Source organism: Ornithodoros turicata, chromosome 2 (genome assembly GCF_037126465.1).
Source record: "Ornithodoros turicata isolate Travis chromosome 2, ASM3712646v1, whole genome shotgun sequence".
Taxonomy (NCBI): domain Eukaryota; kingdom Metazoa; phylum Arthropoda; class Arachnida; order Ixodida; family Argasidae; genus Ornithodoros; species Ornithodoros turicata.
In genome coordinates this window covers 29,658,324-29,681,236 of record NC_088202.1, presented here as the reverse complement: position 1 = coordinate 29,681,236, position 22,913 = coordinate 29,658,324, and the positions used below count along the sequence as shown (strand labels likewise).

General features: G+C 44.1%; 1 protein-coding gene across 1 annotated transcript in view; it reads right to left on the bottom strand.

Annotated features, from left to right (window-relative positions):
* The window catches only part of LOC135383287 (uncharacterized), a 31,758-nt gene that overhangs the window by 4,113 nt on the left and 4,732 nt on the right, over window positions 1-22,913 (bottom strand). The window contains exons 5-11 of the mRNA XM_064612809.1: window positions 21,842-22,863; window positions 21,340-21,382; window positions 17,003-17,122; window positions 10,015-10,131; window positions 9,847-9,924; window positions 9,686-9,766; window positions 9,422-9,602 (exon numbers count right to left, since the gene is read on the bottom strand). Of these exons, the coding sequence (XP_064468879.1) occupies window positions 9,422-9,602; window positions 9,686-9,766; window positions 9,847-9,924; window positions 10,015-10,131; window positions 17,003-17,122; window positions 21,340-21,382; window positions 21,842-22,863 (1,642 nt within the window). The remainder of the gene's footprint in view (window positions 1-9,421; window positions 9,603-9,685; window positions 9,767-9,846; window positions 9,925-10,014; window positions 10,132-17,002; window positions 17,123-21,339; window positions 21,383-21,841; window positions 22,864-22,913) is intronic.

Here is a 22,913-nt window from a genome sequence, read left to right as displayed (position 1 = left end):
GAGTAAAGTTTTGCCAAACGTGAAGAACAGTGCAGTGCAGAGAACACTGACGAAATAGAGACACACACGAATGATACGAAGACATCAAGAAAACACAAGAACGCGTATTTATCGAAAGACTAGGCCGTAACAGCAATGAGCCGTGACGGCATTTTTGCAGGTCATTGCTAACTAATGATACGGAGGTCGCAAGGTGTTCTGCAATATAACGGTACGCAGGAAAGATGCATGGAGATGTGAGCTGAATTGTTTCAGCATTTAATAATAAATTACGCGGCGTTTAAATAAAATGCAGAATTAAAGTTCCTACGGGCCATGACAGATGGTGACAGCGGCGCTAAGTCCGCAAGGCTGTTCCAAATCTCCGCCGATAAGGCTTCTACCTATCTGTCCACTCAGATAGCTCCTCCTGCACCAAGTATTGGAACATAGTCGTTGTTTCGTGTTTTTGTGCAATACGGCTTTCTGTTGCTATAGTAGGGCTGTGTCTGTCAACTCCTTACCCACACTCTTAAAAATGAACTTCACCGCATAGCGCTCTCCATGCGTGCCATGCCGCCGCGGGAACGTGCCATGCAGTGAAGTTAATTTTTAAGAGGCCATACCAGTCGGGGAGCAACTCCGATTCACGATTTTCCCGATTCTAGATGGCGCCACGCTCGCCGTCCTTATCACGCCGTTCGCCTCCGACTCCGAAATAATCCTCATTGTGCATGGTTGACGTCGCGAGTTTAAGGCACCACGAACCGGACTTTGACACGAAAGGTCCGTAGTTCGATTCGAGACATTCACGTCTTTTTGCTTGTCCCCTATTGCTACATGAGTACTTTGTTATTTTGTTGTTATATATTTATGCTACAATTGTTGTTTTCACAAGTCACTGGCGTCTGTACCGGCTGATTATGGAATGTTTAGTTGCTCTTTGTATTGTTTTACTAGTGCATACTTACTTGTATGCCGACGTACAAGTGCGATCGGATATTACGGATGGCAATATGGGCAGTACACACACAGATGGTATTATAAACGAATGTTGTCAGAAGGAGTCTGAGCACAAGTCGATTGCCAATTAAGAAATCAGGAAATTGCCAAGGAAAGGTAACTTCATATGCTATCAAAGCTCGCCCGAGATGTCGGTATCTCGGAGACTCTCAACTGGATGTACCAGCGGCTGTAAATTAGGCTATAAACATTGCCTGCACACATCGCTTACAAAATGCAAAATCGCTTTGCAAATCGCTTACAGTCTGGAAAATCTAGTGCCCGAAACAGTATCCCCTTTTTTTTATGCACTCGCTTACATGCAATTTACCTTGATAATAACTCTATTATTCATGCAAAAATGACATTTTGGTTATATTTCTGGTAAGTAAGCATTATCAAATATTTACAATATACAATATAATAATATATGCAATATATATATATATATATATAATATTTACAATCAAATTCATTTACAAGGCGTCGGTGCAAAATACTTTTCAAAATTTCCGTCGCAGAATAGTAACATATTTGCAAGACTCCTTTCCCCCATGTTCTCCCTTCTTTTTCTTTCACATTACACCGGCTCAGAAAAATGATGCCAGTCGACAACACCCCAGTGACAGGGGACTCCCTTTCTTCTCGGCTTGGTGTGCCAGTTTGCAAGACCGCACAAAGGAGGTGAAGGGCGATAAAGGCTTCGGGTCGACACACAGGAAAACAACCAAGGAAGATATGGAAAGGTGGAACGGCGTGGCATCGCAGCGAAAGTTGCGATATTCCCAACACATTTTTTTTTCTGGACGCCAAGAGGAACGATTCGACAAAAAATAAAAGGACACAGAGTAGAAAAATAATAACAATGGTCACCTGACAACACACATAACAGGTTCTTGTTTGAGTGTTGCAAAATGTGCAGTTCGGCCTCCTTATCATGTGGGACAGGAAAATATATGCTTTCTTTCTTTCCTTTTTTTATAAGAACTTCTGAAGCGTAAATTTTTACTCAAGATTTCGTTGTGTTGGATGTTGAGGTCTCAGTTAATTCAATCCAAACTTGAAAACGTGGAATTCGGTCGTGGAAAAGCTGAAGAACTGGACACCATGTGACCCAAATTTATGCGTATTTTAGGAAAATCAGGAGAAAAGGAGAGGACACTGATTGCCTGCTCCATATGTTCGAGTCAAAAGTTACAGAAAAAGAGGTGCAAAGGACACGCTGCGAGCTTCGAACTCCCTTCGAAGAAACATCTTTCGAACAAACGGCGACGATCAACCGGCTTTCGATCAAACGGCTTTCGACCAAGCGGCGTTCGATCAAACGCCTTCGATCAAAGTCGTTCGAGCAAACGGCGTTCGGTCAAATGGGTGGACACCACTGGCTAACGCTAAAACGCTAAATCATTGTTAGGCTTAGCAAGGTAATGTTCCGTATGAAAGTTTATAGGCGACACCATAGGGCGCCGACTGCGGGGGGGGGGGGGAGGACCCTTGCCCCCCCGGAACATGAACTAGGGGGGGCGCCGCCTCCCCTGGGAAGTCCCGCTAAGAGACTGACACCAACCTTTGGGGCTCGGCGCGCCCGGGTCAAAAGAGCGAAGAGGCACCAACCCCAAAAATGCATCTTGCAATTTGTAAAATATGTATCCGCCCACCATACTCATTATCACAGTAGAAGGTGAGGCGAAGAAACACAGACGATGACACAACACATAGCCTGAATTTCGCCCAAAGCAATCAGATCAATGAAACGAGGCAGTCGAAAAGGTACCAGCAGCTTGCCAGTGAGGTGTAACGGTAGGGTCTTCGGAACACATATCCGTTCGGAGCGGGTTCCACTTCCGCTGCTCCATTTCATTGACCATATTCGTTATATTGCGCGCATTTCGGGTCAAACACCGAGGATTCAATGCATTTTGTTCCTTTTGCACTCAGTTTTCAAAAGCGTAATGCCTTCAGTTGTGCACATGTTCACTGTTTACGTTCTTTCTGCTTCTTCTTTTTTTTTTGTTTTTTTTTTCCTGTTCTTCCTTCCTCTTATTTCTATACCAGTTCTACATACATCATAGGGTCAAGCCAGAGTGTGTGATTCTTCAGCTTTAGTTTTGTGTTCTTCATTTTTCTTTTCCTTTTCGTTCCTTCTTTGTCTTGTTTTGCTTTCTTCTTTTCTTTGCTTTTTTTGTCTTCCCCTTTCACTTTTTTTAAATAACAAGCCGACATCCATCTGGCTTACGTTTTCTTTATTCTTTTTCTTAATAAACATATCCCCCCCCCCCCAGTCAGAGTACTTACTTCGCGGTGCGCCTTTGCCCCCCCGGGAAAATTAAAACTCTCCGCCTCTGGGCGACACGATGTTCTTTTCGGCGGAACATGCTGTTATGATGTTTCTTGCTCATGTTTGTACTGTTATCAATTACTTTTCTTCAAATAACAGCTTAGGGTTTCGGAATATCCAGTTACAATGTGATGAGGACGATGCGATGGACTGTGGACGGTGGACTGTCAAAAACAAGCCTAAACTAACCTAACCTGTGAAAACGAACCTAGGACCCGGTTCTAACCTATGTTCCCACCGGGGACGATTTCTCCGGGAACGATTTTTCCGTATCCCGGAAATTACAGGAGTGCCGTTGTGAACAGCTGAGCAAACGGATCATAGCCGACCAAGTGCTATTATATTATTTGTTTAAATTGGGAAACGGGATTTTTTAAATAAACATTCATGCTAATGCATAGTAAAACCATCGAACAAGGAACATAAATGCGGTTACGCCCGCTGCGCCGCTTGCATTGTGCCGATTACATCTGTTCTTTCTGTTCCTCTCTCGCAAAGTTTGCTGAGTACAGAGAACGCGGTAAGATTAGGAAGCGATTCTCCAACAACAAATAAATCTTGACTATGACACGAGGTGATATCATCACTGGTGATTTTCCAAGGTCCTGCTACCTTTTACTTATTTCTGGCAGATATGTTGGAAAAATAGTAGCCGCGTTCTTTTATAAAGGGGAGTGCTACAGAGGTTCCGTGCCACTACATCCAACGCGCCGTTACGTCCATCGTGCTCTTACATCCAAAAACGAGTCGTTACATCCACCCTGCTCTTACATACAAACGACCGCTACATTCAACGAGACTTTACGTCCATTTCTGGCCGATACATTCATAACTCAGTACATACAACGAGCCTTTGCATCCAACGGAAAACCATACACAACGAGCTGTTACGTCCATTGCGCCATTACATCGACAGACGTAGGAAAGTGTGGGACAGTGGTTCTAATGCCAGCGCAAAGAACGCAGGTGTCGCTGAATATAGACACCTGTGTCAAACATAGATGCCAACGCGGTACCTCACGGTTACTTCTTTGAATAGGAAAAAAAATAACTAAATAATAAAAAGTGACCTGTAATACGGATTGACATTGATTGGTTCATAGACAGCTGCTATATTGGTACAACCACAAAACGAAGGTCGTTAGGATATCAGGCATGTTATGAGTTCCCTATTTCTCCCTATTATTTTTTTCGTCAACATCAACATCAACTGAGTTCTAAGCAATGCGCATGTGTGGAGCAACGCGCATATTAATAAAATGTTAGGTGTACAGCAGATAGTTTTTTGTATTGTCAACGGACAGCACTTTGAAAATAGAAAAATCGCAATACTGCGTCTGCATTCCGGAAAGTTATCTTTGTCGCTGCTTTGTTGTCACTTTTATCGTTGGCTGCCTTCGCGCCATTCGTTGTCGTAAAGCCGTGTTGGTGCTTTCTTACTTATGCCCAGTCCGGCAGTGCTGCCAGGAGGTTTTGCCTGGGTTTCCCCCGACGATCACATGCCGGTACGGTTTCCTTGGAAGTCGGCCTAGGACGCGCGCTGTTGCGTTGGTCGTGACGAGCGGCCCGCCCTCAGCGAGGCCAACTACGTACGGCAAGCAGAATATGACACACACGACCAGAAGCTTTTTTACCTAATGCGCATTTAACTTTTTTACCTAATACTATACATAATACTATATATACTATTATTTCGTGAATATTTGGGATTGAATATTTGAGATTTGTGGATTTCAACTTGTGGAGCAACCTCGTAATTTAGAACCTGACCTAATTTATTCTCTCACGACAGCAACTCTGTCCGTTACTTGTGAACATATCAAATCATAAGACAACGTAATTTGACGGACTCTCATTAAACAAAAATCATCATCTCTGTTTTTCATCATCTCATCATCTGCTTGTGTAAGAGTACTGGGATAGCCAGTTCGACGTCGTCGAAACTCACATCCCCATTTTTTTTTCTTTATCACATCACATCACATCATGAAAACAAACAAACAAAAACATTCCGAGGATACGCCGCGAAATATGTGTTACGGAGTGACTGATTCCAAAACTACATCGATGCCATATTAGTTTACGACCGACATATCCTGAAGCCGCTTATCCATCTAGTATTTACATCCAAAAGATCACCAGTCCACCGTGCGGTTACATTCAACGTGTCGGTACATCCATACTGTGCCGTTATAGCCAACGAGCCGTTGCATCCAATGCGCCGTTACGTCCACCGATGGATGTAACGTCTGGTTGGACGTAGCGACCCCAGACCTGCTACAGAATACTGAGCGCAATGACACATTACCTTCTGTATTCGTACTAATGAAATGAGACACATATGCCCACTATCCTGAGGCTTTGACTTCACGCTCGCTGAACGCGGGTATCGTCGGACGTAGTTTCCAACTGAACCGGAATACTAGTATTGTCATATATAGTTCTTTTTTGTTGGTAGTGGTGGTCAGACAATGATGTTGTAGTTGTTCTCTAATACTTTCTATGTTGATGAACCGTATTTTCAGCAGAAGTGGAGTTGTAAGGGCAATGAAACGACTGAATAAGTGGGTGTAGAGCTTTTATAACCCATAACATCGGCACAGAAAAAGATGTAAGGACAACTGTAAAACCTGTGTCTGACCGACACTACAGAAATACTAGCATCCAGCGAACGAAATCGCTAGCGAACTAATGCAGCGAACTATATCAATTTTATGTTGCTTGTTGAATGGAATGTAGATTTAATTATTCATTAACACGTGAAGAAAATACAGAAGCCGACACTGAAGATTTTTGTTTAAGTTTAATTTGTACAAGCTTTCGCGTGGAGGTCCACGCTTCCTAGGAAGCGTGGTCCACGCTTCCTAGGAAGCGTGGACCTCCACGCGAAAGCTTGTACAAATTAAACTTAAACAAAAATCTTCAGTGTCGGCTTCTGTATTTTGTTTATGTGATCTACAGGACTTGACTCCCCTCTTCGTATACGCATCTAACACGTGAAGAAAAGAAAAAAGCACCCTATGTCTCCCAATTTCAACAAATCCGCAAAACGAACGATAACACTAGGTCGGCTATGATGTGCTTCATCGGCTATCTAGATTTCAGTTCTTACTTGCATCTATATTTAAGGGGCTTTTAGTGCACAATTATCCGCACTTTACCCACCACGCGCTTTCTTTTCGTAGTAAACATGCTGTAGATTATTGTTTTTCATCTTCACTGGCTAGTCTATTTGCGAGCACCAAATGCTATGCATTCCAGTTATTTGATTTCTAATAGAATAGCCACAAAACTTTTTTGATAATCTACACCATCCCATTCAGTGGTCATTCACTGGAGTACTCACCCTGTGTCTCTTTGGCCTGTCCATTTTCAGCCTTCTGATTTTAGGCGTTCTGACAGTTCGGCGTTATGATTTTCCGCCTTTTGATAGGCTCACTCAGTCAGCCTAAATGCATTGCATTTAGCAACAGCTATTCAACAACAAAAAAAGGGGAAGAAGAAGAAAAAGGTGAAGAAGGAAGCTCCTAGAACTCCTTGAACTCAATCTTTATGTATAAATGAACAAGATAATATGCAAGGAACTTCGCGGGAGGTCTCGGAGCACAAATTCCCTCTCATAATGCGCTGATTATTACCCGGAAACTTCAGTACTACATTTTTAGACACTCCTTGGCTTTCACAGGGTACTTCACATTACACCAGACCTTTCGTTCAGCGTAGAGTCACTAGTTCAGCGGAGAATCCCCAGTGACTAGGGTTGCCACCAGGCCGGTTATTTGGTCGCTCTGCCGGTTGCCGGTAGGAAGGTGATACCGGCAGCCTGGGGCCGGTATTTGTAGCTTAAGGCCTTTCATAGTGGCTCTTGCTGGGTTTTCCCTTCAACCTTTCGCTACAGCTTGAATAAATCGAGAGCACAGACCCAACTCCGCAGTCACCAGTCGTTTTCTTAGTTATTCATTATTATTATCATTGTTATTCATTAAGTCTTGTGTTCGGAGGGGGCAAGAGCAGTGTTTGTGCAAAGCTGTTGGTGGTTGTACCGAGCCAGCCAGAACTTAGGCCGTGTACAGCCATCATAAGATCTCCGCCTGCAAAGAAGGGTTTGTCTGCGTCGATGCGTTTTTCAAAGTAAGTGGCAGTCCTATCCGGTTGCTCCAATACGATCCAGTGTGGCGTTCATGCTTGTTGATAGCAATTTCTAACATCAATGATCCAGCCACACACAGGAACATGTTTCCTCATATTATCTTGAGCGACCACGCTCGCTCCTTCTTTCTCTGTGTGTGTGTGTGCTTGTCTACCCCTCGCTCTTTCAACGTTACGAACATTACAGGGCAGTCCTATTGAACGTTACTGGAATGTTTGTAAAGTCGGCCTTCCACTAACCGTAAATACGAGAGATTCTCGTTAGCCTTATGAGAGACTGAGTAAGCACAAACCCGAAACGGCAAAATCGGGCAAATTGACGTTTCATGTGAAGCTAATAAACTCATCTCACTCCTCTATACGCGCACCGAAAAAAGAAGAGGGTTGTTGGTCTCGGTGTGCTTTTTCTTTACGTTACGCGGGCCGCGACAATGCTGGCTCAGACGATAATCTCTTTACGAGCAGCTAAGTAAGCTTTTGTTGTGGTCTCTAAGGCCATGCCCTAAGTCAGCGGTCCATGAAAGTAAAGAGGAGACAAGAGCCAGCAGTACGGTGCGCATGCGCACCGCTTGCTCGGCGGAAGGATACGGTCCGCGCGGTTTTCCTTTCGCGTCACCAGATGGCAACACAGAATGACGTGTTTCACTGGGCTTTCAGTCGGTGTTTATGCGTACTCACATTTCATGTTTTTTTTTTTATAAAAACGAAAAGTGGTAGACATATAAATTCGGTGTCTATCGATTCCTGAAATATTTCGAGAGAAAGTAAATGGGAAATTTTTTGCGAAATGGCTATAGAAGTTTAATAAAAACCTGGTCAAAGAGGGAGGAGAAAAATTGTGTATTTTTTTCCCATGCGTGATGTCGCCGTCAAATACATACGACATGTATCAGAAATGTATAAACGTTATCCGATTCATCTCGTCTTCCTCTTTATAGTGAAACACCCGCGTTAAAGTCTGCGATGTGGTTACCGAGAAAAAGCATAAAATAGGTTCCATAGGAAATACATTGGGACGGAGAGCTGGTATGCCCTCTTAAGAGTGCAGTCATTCTTCCATTTGAGCTCTTGCTTTAAGATGAATCAGCACAAAATATCCTAATGTTTATATTCCAGCCTTCTCATCTCAATTGCCACAACGACAGGAAGGTTCGCGAAATGAGAAACTGGGGCAAAAGGAAAATGCATTCGAAAGACAGGCACATAGAAAAGAAAGACATGATCGTGTTGATCCGTTCTCTGAAACGCTCTCAACATTTGATAACCACATCGTGATGAACCGCCCGGCGGAAAGCTTAATATTTGACGGAATGCTTTGGGCATGCCACTTCTGGCGTCTACTTCTCGCCCCCGGGGGGGACAAGTGGAAAATTTGCGCCCTTCCCCCGTATTCTTGCTTCCCGAAAGGTGTCTTTTTTTGCGCCCCTCCATGCGGGTTGAGAGTGGGGGGGGGGCATTTGCCCCCTACCTCATAGACGCCGGCCCTGGAGGCAGGCTATCAACCCCCCCCCCACCCCGGGTCCACCACACCCACATCCGCAACTAACCAAAGTTTTTAACTGCACCACAACTAAGACTCAAATTGTACAGAGAGTCCCACTAGCGGATCCCCGTGTATTGGGTAACGGAATCATTAGGTGTAAGAGCGAACGCTTCCACTTGCGATTTTTGTTGCCGTTACCTTCAGAGTAATAATCCAGATTTCAAAGTATATTCGGGAGTTTGTTGGCTTTCGTCTTTTCCTAATATGTTTGAATATTACAACATTTAGATTCCCTTACTACTTATAGCGGGTATATCTTATATGCTGGTACTACATACGGCATTTCATCGTTACTGCACACGGCATAACGAACACGGAAGTCCGTTCCTCACACAGCACCTCCCGATTCTCTCTTCTCCGTTGAAAAATAACCACTGCATTCGACATTCCTGACACTCTACAGATCTTACCACCATAGTGTTGGCGAGGGTGCCTCCTCCTAACCTGAGGACAATTAAGTACCAAGGAATTTTGGATACCAGGACTGTCGACATCAAGGGTTCACCGTGGAGAAAAATGCTCGTTCGTTCGCAGAGGCCACCGGCTAACGGAAGCAGCGTCAGGTACACAATAGTCGTGTCATTGATATATCTGCAGAAACAATCACATCTATAACTACACTGTTTCTTCGTCTCTGTGCGCGGTCGTTATGAAACGACTTCAGGGGAACTTACTCAGAAGTGAAGGCCATATGGTACAGAAAGATCATGACGATCAGAAAAAGAAAGTAAATTATGTAGTAAACATCCACCGTTCTGCAAGAAAGGCGAGAAATAGGTTCGGATATGGGAAATGTAAATAAATATACACATAAACATGTTCAGCAACAACTCACCTCAGAGGTCTCACAGTGCGATGAGCCTTCAGAAAATCCGTCGCTATCTCGTTGTACAATCCATCACCCATATAGGCGCTGCTTGAAAAGACGACTAAGATTAAACTTACAAGGGCGTGCGAGGGTTGCGATCAAGCTTCTGTCTTGAACGATGCATTATGCTCTTACTATTGACTTAGATATATCTTGTAGAGGGCGAACCACAGAACTGCAGCGGACCCCAACGAAGCTGGCAACGTGATGGCAGTGAATCGGAAGTATTCCACTGGGTTTTGCTCCTTCCGGCTATAAGAAAGAAGGTTGATACTATTGCAATTGAATTCTCTACAGGCTACCATGCATGTAATCACTACGGAACTATAGGAAAATCACACAGAAATTGCCATGTCCTTCCCTAGCTCCACTATTCCGAAAATGACGTTTCATACTTGGTATCAGTAACAATATATTTCTCAAGAAGATGTCGAGCTTTCGGGTACATTTATGGGTATGTCTTATTTAACACGTTTTGTTAAAGGTCAGATATGCCGATTTTAAAGTGTCGCAGAACTAAGCGATATGCGCGCTGTGTGTTCATGAATATGTGTGTGAAATATCTTCGTCCAACCGTTTGAAGTTTTTTAGAAAACATTTACTTTAGTTCCCCGCTCGCCCGTCAGATCGTCGGCTAACCCTGCGCACGGGCGCATCGACGTCACTGCTCTAGGTTTATCTGTTTTTGGCTTTGCATAGACTCTTGGCTTGACCGCTTGACTTCTTTGATTTCGTTCTCTGTGCATCGTACGTTAGCAAACAGCTGCCGGAACAGCTGCATTAGCTGTTATTGCTAAGCCGGAGACAAAGCATGTGAACATGTCTCTGGCACGACGTCGTTTGGAAAGCGTACTTCCTTGTGCTGACATTGCCTTTTATGAGCTGAAGAGATATATGATATGCCACGGCAAAGTTGTCAAGAATGCGACGGTGCTACGCTGTTAGAACAATTCATCGGAGAATTCAAGCGTTACCTACCATTAGTTGCCAAAAGAACAAGCAGTGCGAAGTTCTTAGCTCACAGCGATTGATTGCCGCGCGGAGTGAGTTTCACTACAAGGATTTCGCCAACGAATGTTATCATAGGTTACGCTCGAAATCGTCCGAATGGTGATGCCTGGCACACAAATTTTGAACGTGCCGCGGAGGATCTCGGCAAAAAACGGGTAGTAAAAGGTAAGTCGAGGTAAGTTCATGTTTATAGGGAAATATAGCTCCTAAAGATAAAAAGGTATAAAAATAGGAAGCTTCGTGAACCAATTGTGCAGCTGTCCTACTGCAGTTCGTCAAACATAGCCACGATCAACAACACAACAGTATTGATAATCTGACTTGTGAATTACCACAGGTGCACGCTGAAGGCGGAAATGAAGCAGGGTCTGGCTTGCATCTGGTGCGTGAAGAAATTGCTGGCACGTCACTTGCACTCTAGCTGCCACCAACAGGTATGACGATGCGATGTTATAATTATAATTATGTTATAATTTGAGTATTCACCTATATTCCACTTTTCATGGGCACTCTCATGCAAACATCTTGACACTACTCTTAAATCTGCGCTCAACATTACAACCTCTGCTTTCAGGGTGGAAAACAAAGGTCGTCATTCCGATTAGCTGCTATCTCCCAGTTGAAGCACTTTTGCTGTCCAAACACTGGTTTTTGTTGATGGGGTGGTACAAGCCTTACTGTCTGACATAGAAGGTACGTTACATTAGTTCAGTTAATTTGCCTTTTGCACATTTTTGTTACTGTTAGCTGGATTAGTGTTGGAGCTACAGTCCTTTCTGACACGCAGAAGCTGATGTCGTCCCCGATAACGTTTTAGAATTTTCACTGGCGTTACGGTCCATTGAGGAACGGGCATTTACTACTTGTGAATGTTTCATTGAAGAGTAGCCCAAAATTCATTTTAGCATTTTCTACTCTACTGTTATTAATTCACTGTCTGTGTTCTGAGGGCTAAGAAAAATGGGAGCTATTTAGCTATTAACTTCACACTGGATAGTGGTACTGGATTGAGCGAAAATCATTCTGCAATACTTGTGTTGTACTTGGTGCATTACTGTAGTAGGCAATGCCACATTCATAACATTTTTAGCGGGTCTACTGCACAAATACTGCGTGCATACTGTATACATGCCGTTCACTAGGCAAAAATACCTGAGCATTGCCGTGTAGTCTTGTTATCCGAAGTCCATAATCTTACTGCAAAATCATTATAGTGTGTGGAAGAGCAATGTGCAAGTATCCGGCAATAAAGATTTACAACAGAAATAAGACAGTTGAGAGAATCTAAATTTTAATGAGATGAGACTTTCGTGCAGAATACAGCACTTCTTCATGTCTAACATCAAGTTACAAAATTCCAGGGTACATAAGATATGTTGTAAGGTAGAAAGCGAGGGTTGGTACAAACATAAAAATACAAATATAAACATATATAATAAAATGAAAAGGGGGTGCAAGTTCATCAGTTTCAGATAGACAAGGGATGAGTTGACAAGACACTGTAGCACTGTTTCCAAGAATGTTGCCCGTGAACTCCTTTTGTGCCAAATAATGACCTCGCCACCATGATCATTCATGTATTATGCTACAGTGTCTTGTCAACTCAGCCCTTGTCTGTTTGAAACTGATGGACACGTACCCCCTTTTATTTTATTATACTATGTTTGTATTTTTATTTTATGTTTGTACCAACCCTCGCTCTCTACCTTACAACATGTCTCATATATTCTGGAGTTTAGTAACTTGATGTTAGACATGAAGTGCAGCCTTCCGCACGAAAGTCTCGTCTGTTTAAAACTTAGATGCCATCGACAGTCTTCATGTTGTGCAAAATCATTATAAAGTAAACATGACTATCTATTTCTTGTCATTAAATCTTTTTTTTTTCTGCAGTCGTGAGCAACACTGAGGACACATGCAAAAAACGGAGTCTGTTTTGCATGACGAACCCTCATCATCTCATGAGGATTCAGTGGTTCATGAATGGTTCATATTCTCAGGCACATGGAAGCTTCAGCAAATAATTAATGAAAAAGCCAGTGAGTGCAAGCACCAGGAGTTGAACATGGACCATCCTGCTATCAGTCAGGGATGTTTCATTTGAGGCACTAATTGACTTTTCGTGAATTACTTGTTGACTTTGTCCCAAGGTGGAGCTCGCCAGAGCTCATTTGCCTATCTGTTAATGTTGCGGCTTGTGTTGCGTTTTTCTGTTTTCGTTTCAGCCTCAGAACAGTTACTTTGGATCAGTTTAGGTACATTTCATTTAGACATGTCAAACAGGAAGCGGTGTTTCTCAACACAACTTTCAGTGTCCTTCCTGCATGCATTACTGCTGCGGCCATTAATCGTGAACGGAAAGCCACAAATTACGTTCACCGTACTTTTATTCTGTGCTAAGTAATGCTGTTTAGGTTCTGTCAAAGGAGCACGTAATGCAACACAATGTAGTAATATAGTTCAGTACTTCCTTGGAGTGGGAGGAAAGGCAGCGCATGAATGCAGGAAGGAGAGTGTCATGGCAAGACAAGTGTTTATGTATTGTACATGTAACTGCTTATTTTATTTCTTACCTTTCACCTGCGTATCGTGTCAATCTATGTTGTATTAATTTGGAACATGTTCATTTTAATAGCCAGAGCAGCTGTTACACTGTGAGAACCAGAACATGGCCTGTGTGTGTGTTTGTCTTTTCCACCGTGCCCCTTGGTTTTCCTCCCCGATGCTACACATGTTAGGAATAGGTTGTAGAACCGATAGTCCCAGCCATGTGAGAATTGCCTCTCATGGGATTATCGTGGAGGCGATGAAACATACCGGTTTAAATTATTTGGTGGACAGGAATTACGTAGCTTCACACAAAAACTACTACTAGCACTACGAAGTGAGAGTAGTTTCAAATCCAGCTTTCTTGTGTTACTGACATTATCACACCAGATGTAGCATCCACTACGATTTTTTATATGGGAGGTACGTACGTATACAGTGCAAACAACATATGCTATTTACAAATCTGTGTTTCCTACTGTGTTGAAATAGGGACATGGGGACAAACCAAGGACTCCCCAAATTTCCACAACACGGAGATCAAGGCGGCGTTTAAACAGCAAGTGGTTAGAGAAATTCAAGATAGATGCATGTGTAAGCTGTCCGAGATACATATCTCAAAGGGGACGCACGACCACACTCAGGGTGATAATACGCCTGCCTGTGAAATAGAATTAGGAGACGGGGAAGATATATAACCCTTTTTTTCTTGTCTGTAATTCGATTGGTTAAATTGTCATTTGTTTAGCAACATGTGGGTGTATATTCCAGTGTCCTAAACCTATCAGATGAGAGCAAGCAGTTGTGTTGTAGCTGTCTCATCCTGTCCTTGGTTGCTTGTGTTTCACTATGGCCACGTTTGCTATTGCCAAAAAGAGAAGATACCATCGAAAAACACGAAAAGCGTGACCTGGAATGCTGCCTGTTCTCGTGCTCACACGGAGGCAACGCAATGAGGTAACGTGTTCCATTCATGAACTGTACATAGTAGTACACATTACAATAGCAACCAATTATTCAAATTCTTCTGGAACTATTTTGTCTTTTGGAGCTTTGATTTGTCCAGCCTATTATTGGAGCTTTATGTGATTCCCTTCTCGATATATTTTAAGATTGGTGATCCTGTACAGTTCGTTAATTTTGAAACTGTACTGCGCTGAGGTACAAAAAGAGAAATGTCATATCTGCATTTGAATATATATAGGGATAGTTTGTAAGCACTTTCCATGTTGACATTTTTATTTTCACCAGGTCCCAACATTGCTGATTGATGGAAAATGTAAATATTTATTTGCTTGCCAATGCACAAGTGTCGTCTTTTCTAGTGAGATATTCCCTGTTAAGACATAAAAGTTGTAATGTTAAAGCGGCACAATGATGGTAGAGCCTAGCATTGTTTTTTGCCATTATATCTGTGCACATGTATCACTAGGAAGGTACAGCATGTGCATAAAAAATAATTTCGTATGCAGCCACACATGTGGTTCAGAAGATTAGATAATGCACTACATAATAGATGTCCAAGCATATATACTTCAAGCATACTTAATGTGCGATGGTTAACTTCCATGAAGACTCAAATTACACGGGCCCTGTAAAACTGGCCTTTGCGAATTTGGTAACGTGTCTCTAACTGTAATGGTAAGAGGCAATCGATAATGGTGCAGACATGGTTGCATCTTACAAAGTGCTTATCAGGCTCTACATGATAAATATTAAATACAAAGCGATGTGTACAATAATTTCTGCAGACGGAATCAACTTAGAGGCTGACCACTGATGTCACCCATGACGACAGTCACATAAATTGCCTCTAGCACTTTTATACCCCATGGGCTGAGTTATGAGTTTAAATAGCACTCTACGGAGGGATAAGGTGCACCCGCTCATTGGATTTCTAGGACCTATGCTATACCATAACTCTTCAGACCCCCGAAACAACATTTCTAAGTAGCAGTATGTATGTGCTCTGGTATTTTTTTGGGTTTGCATGGTGTGCAGCCACATGGCTTTTGGAACTTTCGTGTGCATGTTTTTGTGCTCATTAAAAACAAAATCCAAATGTTAGACATGAAGTAGAGTAGCTTGTAGCGTGCTACACGACACCGAATGACATGGGAGTGTGTGATTCAAAGAAATCTTCTGGAAAATGCACAGAATCCCACAAAAGTGTTTAAAATCTGATTAGTATTTTGTTTCACGTCGCTTGTCGTTCCATAATATCGTCGACGGTGTTACACATTGATAAATCGTACGTAAAACTTTTCCCGTAGCATTATGCGGTTTCTCAGATACACAGCACGCGTTTTTCCTGTCAAAAAAGCGTTGTCGGCATTTCGTTGCTAAAACGGCTGTCGAAACGTCAGTCAATTTCCTAAGATACTTATCCTTACACTGGGCAAGTGCTCTAAAGGGGCTAACGCAGACACGAGTTGATACAAATTGCTCGAGCACACAAAACACAAACGACGAATTCCAGTCACAACATCGCACAGAGCTTGGCTCACGAATGAGTTCGCAGCTGCTGCACTGTTTACTCATCGCGGAACCAGCGGAACTCGCCTGTCCGCCATCTTCAAGCACAGATGCGTGAATGCCACGAAAAGCCGTAGCTGGAATCCACTGACAAGTACGAAGGCGCGTACATATCACAGTGCCCGTTCGGGTGCATATACGTCATAAAACATGGCTGCGTCCATGTGTGTTTCAGAATGAATTACTCGTTTTTTTTTTAATTGTACTGTACCGAACTGGGACAATGAAGGTGCATTTTGGGGAGAGTTGGATGTAGGCTTTCAGAATATCACAACCGTTTCGACTATTTAGGACATCGGCATGGCTGACCGTTAAACTTCTCTGGGCATGCATCCAATCACAAACGCCGTCGCATGTCGTTCGCCCTGCACGGCCAGGGCTTCATTCGGAACCCTACCATGTAGTGTCTTACAAACAGGAAGACACTAGAGACGAGGAGGACACCTCGTTACTATGATTTGAGGCATTTTATACGGGAAAGTGGAATCGGTTCGTGGCATCTTCCAGCACATTTGTTCATCGCTTTCACCGCTTCTAGGTAACGTAGTCCATGCAGCGCCTGTATACTTTCTCATTTTTCACGTGCACCCTCGCATACTCACGCACACTGCACTGGACCTCTGCGTCTTTTTGTCCACCCCCTGTGCGCACGCATTTATCATCAACGTCGACCATAGCTAGGAAACAGTCACATTTGGTCCATAGTTTATCCCTGTTCAATATCTCTTGGTGGACGACTCAGCGAATGACGGAGGAAGAAAAGAAGAACCATTTCAACAATATTGTGGAAAAACATTTGAAATACTGAGATTTACAGGCATCTAAAGAGTCACGTAGAACGCTTAATGATCTTGCAGTTGTATGTGCATTAAGAACTTCGATATGTGTGCCATAAACTGATGCTTCGTTCTTCCTCATGCCAAACCCTTTGACTCGTCGCACTGTTCGCTGCACTGTCGCACTACGAATTCACAGCAGTCAGTAGTCTGTCAAAGCGAGCCCTTCAACTCAGTACGGCAATTTACACCACCTGTGGTAGAAATTGGAGAGAATTCCTCTTGCACGACTGGTGCTGTAGTTACATTCGCCGGCGATAATGGATGTGTAAGCAACGCCGAACACGAGAGCCTTTTGAAGATTGTTGTACATCCTGCAAGATAAAGGAATGATCACGTAATGCCTCCTAGTGTTTTAAGTATTCCGAACATTAGCTTCCGTGCATTCTACATATTAGACTTTGCCGTTTCGCTGACAAAGGTTTGTCCTTTGCCTCAAGAGAGAACTCTGAATCACACGCAGAAACATCTAACAACTCTATGTCACGCTGCAGGGGGCGATGCTATTACACATAGAAGGACAAATGCAACACAAGTGTTACAACGCCCAGTTGCATGGACACAGTCTGTGTGAATGTGGTAGCGACTGGAAATAATGTAAGACAGAATGCGTTGAGGGCGAGTGCGCGTCCCCGTGTTTGCTATGGTTTCCAGTGTTTCCCCGTATTTCAGAGGGTGTGGGTTCGAATCCCACTGCTGGTGCCTTTTTTTCAACTGCTATCATTCAACGCTATCTCAGTTCTGAAGCAGCATGCTGAGGGTTCCTCACTGTAGAAAATGCGTCATGGACTAACATCCAGGATAAACGTGTAGACATCATTAGTAAGTTTCGTCACAAAAGACAAAGAGAGATAGAGAGAGAAAAAAAAAAAGAGTGTCATTTCTAGATGATGACATGGGACATGCCTGGCGATACTGTTCGATTCTTCAGTTAAACTCCAGCGGCTTCGAGGTGTGGGTATGTTATTGGGGATTATTTGGTACCTATCGGATCAGTGCGCGTTTCCCCCTTTGTGTTCTGTGCTTTTCTGTGTATTTTAATGCTGAGCATTAGAACCCCCATGAACGCAAAAATTGAGCGTCAACGAGTCTGTCTAAGGCCTCGACATTGGATTGGATTGATAATTGGAATCCTAGGCGAAACAGCTCTGAGACTCCCGAACCGTTTAATGTGGCAGATACGCTAAGATGCTAACGAATGGTAACACATATAATTACCGCATGAATTTCATTGATAGTCCTGATCAATTTTTGATGCTTTTCGTTTACTGTAGGTTGCTCTTGTTATGCCATGAGTTGGAAGCTACTGTGAGCGCGTTTATGACATTTGAGATTCTGTTTCGCAACATAATTGTTCAGGGCAGGTAAACAAAATGTAGCGTCGAGTGGAACAGGAACACGAAAATACACTGGAAACATGACAAAATACCTTCGTACTCGTTGTCACCCCAAAGGCACTCTCCTTTAGCTTTAGTTTCACACTGGCAACAACTTTATTTGATGATGATTGGGGAGTTTCATCGCCGGGGGCGACACCTTACCCCATTGCTGGTGCTGACGTTGTTGGATGATGGGGGGGGGGGGGGGGGGGGGGGCATGGCCCCAAATCATTCCGAGTGCATGTCAAAAGACGGTTTTTGCACCAATAGGGACCAATGTTTGACAGCAAAGCGGGTAATATATGGGTATAAAAACAGGCACAACCAATGTCGAAACTTAACGCGGCTATGCCATAACAGTAGGTTGATGCGCCCGCGTGGAGGCCACGGGAAAGGTGACGTGCTTAGGAGAGCCAATGTGAATGACGGAGGCACTCGCTCCTCTGACGCTCGAGCTCTGACGACACGAAATTGTCGTGAAAGGTTTGCCGTCTAGCCAATAACGACACCTACACTGTAACAGCAATTCACCGCATAGCACGCTAGCCCTGGTCAGCAATGATAGGATTATCGCTTCTCATTCGAATAGTGAGGGCGGTGTACATCCTTTGTCAATTATCACCAGAGAGCATATTTTCAGGCGCTAACAGGGGGTGCTCTTGACCGCATAGCACGCAGCACGCCAATCATCATCGCGGATGACATCGCTCCGTCTCCCGATAAACTGAGAAAAGGGGAGCGGGGCGGGGGGCGGGGTTGGCTTAGGACGATTTATGCGAGGAAGAGCGATACTCGCTAGTGCCTAAAAATCGGCTATATTGCCGCAAAAAAGGCGTACGCCCCACCCCCTTTTGCTAATATTATTCGTGGCAATGGTTAACGCTACAGCGTGCTATGTGGCGCACTTCTGTTTTTAGAGCCTAAAAATGCATTTTTCCCTTAACATCCCACGTGTTATACAATGCGTGCATGATGTGATGAACCACATAGGGGATGTTTTCTTGATTCGTAGAAACTTTTAATAAAAAAGCAAGACACCACCCCATAGGGGATGTTTTCATTACTGGTACAAATTTTCCCCCCGAAGGGACCCTGAAAAAGCTACATGAGAACAGCACGCATGCCGGTTTGCCAGGTTCATTATACACTCTTAAAAGAGAACTTCACCACATGGCACGGTGAAGGCCTAACCACCACATTGAATGGGCGCGCAAAGTAGCGTCTCTGCAGAGCGCGCGCTGTCCACTCTGTCCCTCTGGCTCCGGAGCATTTGGTAAACGGGTTCCTAAAGGGGTTGTGAACCCAATCCCGATCATTACACTACACAAAATTATGGTTGAAATGTAGGTTTATGGGTGCTAAACGTCTCGGTCGAAACGCCTTCACGCCGCCCTCCCGCGTCACGGAGTTATGGCACTTTGAATATGAGGAGCGATCTTTTCATTCTTGGCTCGCCTCCTCCACGCCCGATATCGATATGACGGAGTGCCGATGTGCGTAGTTTGCCGTCCTCGTGACGACGCCTGTAAACACGGACGCGGCGAACGTTGAGACGTGGGGCGGCGAAGTGCTCGGAACGGAAGCGGAAATGAGCGGAAACGCTATGACATAGAGCCACAGAGCAACCGGTCAAGGCGTATCATTTCCCGCTATTTCAGAGCTGACGCCACGGTCGGCGGGGGCCTCAACAATGGGATATTTTTAAAACTCAGTAGCATAAAAAATAATAGGATATGGGGGATGGGACTTTGCGTACGACGTGCGTGGAGTGAGGCGTACAGACCCTGCCAGTTCCCTGCCAAGTTCTATCCGTGTGAGCGTCTAGTGTGCACGTGATGTGTTCACGTTTCGTGTGCAAAGCGGCTCTGGGCCTCTGGGTTTCACTGAATGTTCTCTTCCGGAAGAGCCGTCTTCCGATCCGGCTGTCTGCAACCTTCAAACGATTAATTAAGATGCAGGTGGGTCCAACCGGAGAGGAGGGTGGAGAGCGCGAGAAGCACTCCGACTTGTGGGTGGGAGCGCGGGAGTAAAAGGAGATGTCCTGTTTAGTAAAAAATAACTCTCTCTATGCGCTCCGGAAGCGCTACTTAACGCGCCAAATGAAATAATACAGTTATCGCTCCTGGACTGTGGAAAGCGTGGGGCGCACGCCTTTTTCTGACAATTAACATAACTGCGTAAATGCCACAAAAAGGCGTACGCCTCCTCTTTTTCTAACCAATCATGGGACAGAAAGATGACATTCGGAATGGTGGTCGGCAAAGAGCATGTTTTATGTCGAGTTCCGTTTTAAGAGTGTGCGGCCAGGAGGACATCGGCTACAAGCATGTATCACAGGATCACTAATTACAAAGAACTCCTTCATTAACTGTTTAATTAGAGGGTCTCAAGGAAAAAGGGAGTATACTGAGTTTTGGAACCAGTCATTATCCAAAGCCACTCCAGTTTTTAAAAATCGTAAAAGAGCAAATTCGTTGAGATATCTATCGCCAATCTTTTCTATGAAAATGTGCGGAAATCGTGCACATCCTGTGCGCGGTACATTTCTGGCAAAAACTCACTGTCAAGAGAAAAATGTGTTGATTGTCAGGACGATTATTTGTTGTAATAATAACATAGATCTAGAAACTCAGGTTATTCGCTTTTTTCCGTCTTTTTTGTGAAATAACTGCACCCGTTTGAAATAAATAAACAGGAGGCACTATACTTTTCACTATAGAATACAAAACAGGTGGTGCGTTGTTATGTTAGTGCCGTATATAGTAATGTACTAGTTTACGCTCAGTGAATCTCAGTAGCAGAACTGTACAGTATGGAAGACAGTACAGTGGCTTGGCTAGCATTGCCATGTCGGTTCGGTGTCGTTCGCTCACTCTTAAAAATGAACTTCACCGCATAGCACGCTCCTAGCCAACCATCATCTCGAATGGTATGGTTATGTGCCCTGATTTGTTGAAAACGAGAGGCGTACGCCTTTTTTGTGACACTTATGCTGTTCATAATTGTCACAAAAATGGCGTACGCCTCCCGTTTTCAACAAATCAGGGCAGATAACGTTATCATTCTGGATGATGATTGGCTAGGAGCGTGCTATGCGGTGAAGTTCATTTTTAAGAGTGCTTGGTGACGACATACGACTCAGAACTACTCACAGTTTGTGATAAGCACTCTGAGTCTCTCCTGCAGCTTCAGAATCTGCAAGAACAATACAATATTTGAAAGTGGTTCAATGAGACTCTACTTACACATGCATTACGTTTCATTCACGCCGAGAAGTTTTTCTCTCTCTCTTTTTGCGTGTATTTTGTGAAACGATTTACCGATCCCAGTACTGCAAAGCATTCTTCTCGCAATATGAAGGACGCCGTCTCATTGGTCTCGGCAAACGATTTCTCCAACCACCTCGATATATCGCTTGAGGAGACCAATCTGACGCAAAGGGAAAGCCCTACTTAACGTGGGCATCTATGTGCACGCCAGTAAGAATAGACTAACTCAGGAGCTCCATATAGTGAAGCCTGAGTGTGGGCGATAGAGAGATGGGACAGAACATCATCTGTGCACACGCTCAGGCTTCTTCAATATATGGAGTTCCTCCATTAGGTTGACTATATGTTATTGAAGTACGAATGACGATGACATTGAAACACCTACCTAGTATGATGAGGACCGTTTGTGAATGGCTCCTTGACGTGTGTGCAGAATCGACTGCCTCGCTTCTTTTTTCATAGAATATTCTCCTGAAGAGATTGCTGATGGTAGATAGAATACTTGAGGAACCTGTAACGTCCTGGTTCTCTTGTCCAGCTATTATGTCAACGGAAATACTGCTGGTAGGCTCGCCGTTAGATGATATTGACGATCGGTGGCGCTCTTTTCGGTCGTAGGTGCTATAACCGCCTTGTGACATGCTCCTACCCATGCCCTTCGTATCGCGCGACGTGCTCTTCACTTGGGCCGTTTCCCGGATGATTTCAATATTGTCCGAAGGAGAGCTTGGAGATACGTTGATCTCATGAAAGGAAACCGAAGACACCCGTCGCTGTTTTTGGTCATAGCTACTTAACGATCCCCCGGAGGGACTACGTCGTCTGCTCCTGCTATCCCGAGACATGTTCTTCGATTGGGCCGCATCAGCGGTCAGAGTGAGCGGCGCGACGGTTTTTGGTATACTCACTTCTTGTGTAAGCGTGGACGGCGCTCTTGTTTTCTCCTCCGTGTTCACCTCGGCGCCTGACGCCATACGAATCGGTCTCGCTGGAACCCCATGGTGATTACAAGGCTGACCTACGCTCGGATTTGCCGACGTGCATCTGGAGTCACTTTTGCTGCCAGCCTGGTTTTTGGTCGCTACACCCTGTCCGGTCACGTTTGTTATACGCTCCTTTTCCCTGTCGTTGACGCCAACTTTGGTAGAGACTTCTTTCTTCGCTTCCTTCGGCGCTATGGCATTGAAACTCTTGGCTTTGCTCTTGTTGGTGTCTTTGGTCTCGTTGCTTGTCTTGTTGGGACGTTTCTTGACAGGTTCAGATAGCGATCTGCTTGATGTTCCATCCTCCTCTGAAAGATCTGGCAGAGAGAAGCTGATCCGACTTTCACGTCTGACGGGTACGCTGAAGGTACGTTTCATGATGTCACTCATAACTGCGTCGATCTGGTGCGTTGGTTCACCGCTCCTACGACAGAAATTGATACGTATGTGACTATTGTGGAATATACAAGGACT